This window comes from Dasypus novemcinctus, chromosome 21 (genome assembly GCF_030445035.2).
Source record: "Dasypus novemcinctus isolate mDasNov1 chromosome 21, mDasNov1.1.hap2, whole genome shotgun sequence".
Taxonomy (NCBI): Eukaryota; Metazoa; Chordata; class Mammalia; order Cingulata; family Dasypodidae; genus Dasypus; species Dasypus novemcinctus.
In genome coordinates, this window is record NC_080693.1 from 30,335,046 (window position 1) to 30,340,248 (window position 5,203).

Genomic DNA, 5,203 nt, shown 5'->3' on the forward strand with positions numbered 1-5,203 from the left:
TACAGTATTTATTTTTCAGCAACTTGCTTTATTTCCATCACATTATGTTTTCTTAATTTATCCATGTGAATTGATTCATTTTAACACCATTCAGAATTCATTCATAAGAAAATGACACAGTATATTACCCATTTCTCATTTACCAGATTATTTGTAGGAATTCTATATGACAGCACACATCCTTATGAAAATCTTCCTGTCCACATGTGCTGGAGTTTCTCCAGGGTCTAATCTAGAAGTGAAATTGCTGGGTCAGAGGTGTATGAATTTTCAGCTTTATAAGGAATTGATTTCAAAGGGGTTCTACTAACTTAAGAGTCTCATCAGGAGGGTGCATGTTTCCATTTTTCAGCGTCTTCCCTAACACAGAAAAGTCTCAGGCATATACACGTGTTCCAAATGAAGGATGTTGACGTGAGTTTGTTTTAATTTGCATTTCCCTCATTTCTGCAGAGGTTGAACATCTGTTTTTTTGTTTATTGGACACACCAGTTTCTTCTTCTCTCACTTGCCTCTTTAAGTCTCTGCTCACTATTTCCTACTTGGTTTTTTCTTTTTCTCATTATTTTGTACAACTCTTGGATTTTCTGAATATAAATCCTCTATTGATTATATGAGCAGCAAAGACCTCTTACAGCCTATGCCTTGTCTTTTCCCCTTCTTTTTGGTGTCTTTTTCATGCACACTGTTTTAATTTTAAGATAATCAAATTTCTCCTTATGTTTTGTGCATTTGTGTAGGGTTTAAGAAATAAATTTCTATCCTCATACCATAAACGTTTTTCCTCTAAAATTTTTGAATTGCTGTTATTCACAATTAATCCTTTAGGAATAGTACTCTGTATTCATTTATATATAGGTCCCCAGATGGCCCAGCAAATTTACTAAATAGTCATCCATCCTATCGTGGCTTTTATCAAACCAACACTTGTCATAAATGAGCCTCTCATGTAGCAGTTCTTAACAAGGAGTCTGTGAGCTTGAAATGAAATTCAAAGAAACATTCTTGAGGGGAAGTGTTGGTGGGGGGTTGATATATTTATTAAATGAAACACAGCATAGTGTGGACTTAGTAAGGGGTCCATTGTTTTCACCTGACTGCCAAAGGGGTCTGTGGAACAAAATAGGTTAAGAATCCTGTTCTAGTGTACACTTGTTTTCTTACCAGACTCTCTAGTCTGCTACCTGCCAAATTGTCAGTTCATATGTCTGTCCTTTTCCACTGCTGGAATTATCTTAACAAAACATTTCAATACCTAATAGTACCTTTATTCCCACTTTCTTCTTTACATTGAGTTATCTTAGCTCTTTTGAGTCCTTGATTTTCCTATGTGAATTTTAGGATCGTTTGTTAAGGTTTGTGTTTAAAGACACCTGTGGTATTTTGATTGGGATTGCAATAAATTCATTGATTAAGTGTCGGAGAATTGACATTTAAGCACATTGAGTCTTCCTATCCTTTAACATTATATATCTCCCATTTAATGGGGTACTTCTTTTATCTTACAAGAAAGTTTTGTAATTTTTTTATACCACTCTTGGGCCTCTTTTACTAGAATTATTTTAAATGCTTTAACATTTCCACCTTTGTGAATATCAAATTTTTCTTAAAATTAAATTTCCACTTAGTTGCTCTTACTATGAGAACAGTATTGATTTTTTCTGTCTCTATAAATTTATTTTTTTTCTGTCTCTGTAAATTTATTTGTATTTCTATTTTAGACAGATGGAGTCTAATAATAAATATTAACATATTGTTATACCCTACAGTCCATAATTATTGATTTTTTAAAATGTTAAGTCCTTCCACAAATCTTGCTGAACTCTCTTGGTTTATGTACAGATTCCAGTGGATTTTCTATGCAGATAACTATATTTTTTGTGAATTTTATCCATTTTTCTGCTTTCCTTTCAAGTACTTACATGGAAATATCTTGAAGGGGCAGCAATTATTAATGTAAAAAATAAATTTAAAGAAAAATAAAGGATAAAATTAAAAGATTCATTTCTCTCCTGTGTGTCAGCCTTCAATGGGTGTTCTTAGTGTGAGGTGGTACCATGAAATATGGAGGAACGGGGACAAAGGCTCATTCCACCATGTGACTCCTTGCAATTTTTATCAAGTGTGTAGAAAGAGAAAGGGAGAATGGAAGAAACCCATAACTGAACCACATCAATGAGCTGATTAGAGCAGGGTCAGTGACCAAGCATCACTGCAAAGGTGCCTGGGAAGTGCAGTGTAGGTGAGTGTCCAGGAAGAAGAGAACAATCTGCACTTGAGTGAGCAGCTACTGATTTCTACCACAATTACTATCAACTGAGATTACAAGGTGAATCAAAAAGGAGGGAACCTATAGTCAGTTAATATTTAGGCAGAAAATGATGATGGTCCCTGAGGCAGAAATAGAATGTTGAGTTATATAAGGTTTCTTTTAAATGAAGAATCAACAAGATCAGATGCAGAAGTGAGGGTAAACAGTGAACCTTGATTTGATAAAAGAAATATTGAATGTTAACCTCTTAGACTATTGTGTATTTTCTGCATGATGTTTCTGTAAAATTACAACTCTATTAAAAATTAAATAATTTTTAAAAGTCCTTGATGAGTACAATGAACAACATTCCACAGTAGACGCATTTCAATGTAGACACCTATTACATTCTGGGTTCTGATTCAATCTGAGTTTGAGCAGTGGAACAATTTCTAATTCTCTGGGCTGTTCCCTTTACTGACATATCCTAGGTACAGGAGTGTTTGGTCAAAGAACCCAAATGCTGTACTTTCCTTACAATGTATAAGGAGATCTGGGTGTGATTCTGTCTTTGAGATCATGTTGTAAGGTACTTGAGACTTATATGGTATCTATACGTGTTGAATAAATTGATGAATAAACTGTAATTATCATGTATTTCTGATTTTTCCATGCAGTCAAACAAAGTGTCTAGCACATGAAATTAGAAAACTTAATTATTCCTTAAAGGATCAAAACCTAGGTTTTGGGGTAATGGTTCTGGGGTAACAAATAAAACCCACCTCTGATATATAGATTTCTCATTTCCTACACTTGAATTCCATAGGTGACTGACCGTCCCAATGGCCAAAGAAGATTTATTCCCTATATAGTAACTCTTCCTGGATTTAGTAAACCCAGGAATAGAGAAAGCTGATCACGGGAGTCAAAAGTGATGGATAAGGAAGTCATGACAGCTACTTCACTAATAATTCTCAATCCTCCTCCCCTTTCATACTGAAGGAGCCATGAGGAAAGAAAACCAGTCCTCTACCCTGTATTTCATCCTCCTGGGAATTAGCAGTCAGCAGGCACAGGAATATTTCTTCTTTGTTCTCTTCCTCTTCATCTACCCCATCACACTGATTGGAAACCTGCTCATCATCTGCGCCATTTACTCCAATGTTCGCCTTCATAACCCCATGTACTTTTTCCTTGCCAATCTCTCCTTGGTTGACATATTTTTCTCATCTGTAACCATCCCTAAGATGCTCACAAATCATTTCTTTGGCAGCAAAGTCATCTCCTTTGGGGGATGCATAACACAGATGTATTTCATGATTTCTTTGGGTAACACTGACAGCTATATCTTAGCTGTAATGGCATATGATCGTGCTGTGGCCATCAGTTGTCCTCTTCATTACACAACAATTATGAACCTAAGGTCTTGTTTCCTGCTTGTTGTTGGGTCTTGGGCGATTGGAATTGCCAATTCCCTCCCCCACATTTTGCTCACAGCTAAGCTGTCCTTCTGTGACAACCGGGAAGTAGCCAATTTCTACTGTGACATTAGCACTTTGCTCAAGTTGTCCTGCTCTGACATCCACTTTAATGTGAGAATGATGTACCTAGGGGTTGCTGTTTTCTCTGTGCCATTAATGTGCATCATCATCTCCTATGTTCGGGTCTTCTACACTGTCTTACGGGTTCCATCCACTAAGGGCATGCTCAAAGCCTTCTCCACCTGCGGCTCCCACCTCACTGTTGTTTCTTTGTATTATGGGACAGTGATGGGCATGTATTTGCATCCTCTAACCAGTTACAGCCTGAAGGATGCAGTGATAACTGTGATGTACATCGCAGTGACCCCAATGCTAAATCCTTTCATCTATAGTCTGAGCAACCGAGACATGAAGGCTGCCTTGGGGAAGCTCTTCAGCAAGAGAATGTCCTCACGGTGAATGTGAGGTCATACATTAGACACTGCAGTCACCAATTAGGATGCACTTGAGAGTCCAGACCCAATATCAGCCCACTCCAAGAAGTCAGCTTTGATCTTTCCAACCAGAGAATCCAACTTCTGAAAAGTCTTGTAACAGTTTAATGAGACCTCAATCTTACAAATTGACCACTTTGTACGCATTCTTGCTCCTTAGGCAGAGCAGCAACAGAAAAACCTTGAGTTCACATCCCAGCTGTGCTACTGACTACAATATCTGAATTTGGAAATTCTCAGCATTGTCTTCCATATCTTTATATTAGGAACAAAAATATCTGCCAATATTCTATCACACTATATTAGTATCACAATAGTCCATGTGTTAAAAGATGTAAATCACTATTTGAATGCTGATTTTTACCATTTGTTTTAGTTTCCTGGACTGTTTAAATAAATATCATGAAATAAATTGCTTTAAACAACAGGAATTTCTTAACTATGGTTTTGAGGCTAAGCAAATGTCCAAATCAAGGCATCATCAAGGCAATGCTTTCTCCACCTGACTGTTAGATTGTTGGTTGGCTGACAGCAACCCTTGGTCCTTAGCTTGTCACAAGGGAGAGCACATGGTGACATCTCCTAGTGTCTCTCTTCTACTCCAGTTTCCACTGATTTTACCTTCTGGCTGCTCTGCTGTGACTTTCTCTCTCTTTGTCTAAATTCATTCCATTTATAAATGACTCTGGTAATAGAATTAAGACCCATCCTGATTGATGTAGGTCACACTCTATCTAAAACAACCTCATGAAAATGTCCTCCTTATAATGGGTCCACATCCACAGCAATGGATTAAATTGAAGAACATGTTTTTCTGAAAAACATACAGCTTCAACCCACCACACTGTTTTTAAGTTGGAATACTGTTTCTATGCTTGTAAGACTTTCAGTACAGAAGCAGTCTTCACGCATCTCCATTACTCTTACAGGGATGCTCACATATAGTGCATCCATTCATTATCAGTAGAAAATGGGGT

General features: G+C 37.1%; 1 protein-coding gene across 1 annotated transcript; it reads left to right on the forward strand.

Annotated features, from left to right (window-relative positions):
- The first annotated feature begins 3,258 nt into the window (after positions 1-3,258).
- LOC101416006 (olfactory receptor 1A1-like) lies at positions 3,259-4,191 on the forward strand. The gene has a single exon (XM_004463570.2). The coding sequence runs from the start codon at positions 3,259-3,261 to the stop codon at positions 4,189-4,191; it is 933 nt and encodes a 310-aa protein (XP_004463627.2).
- The last annotated feature ends 1,012 nt before the right edge of the window (positions 4,192-5,203 follow it).

Bases quoted from the DNA above. Each gene is read 5' to 3' on its own strand.
- LOC101416006 (XM_004463570.2), top strand. From the start codon at position 3,259: ATGAGGAAAGAAAACCAGTCCTCTACCCTGTATTTCATCCTCCTGGGA.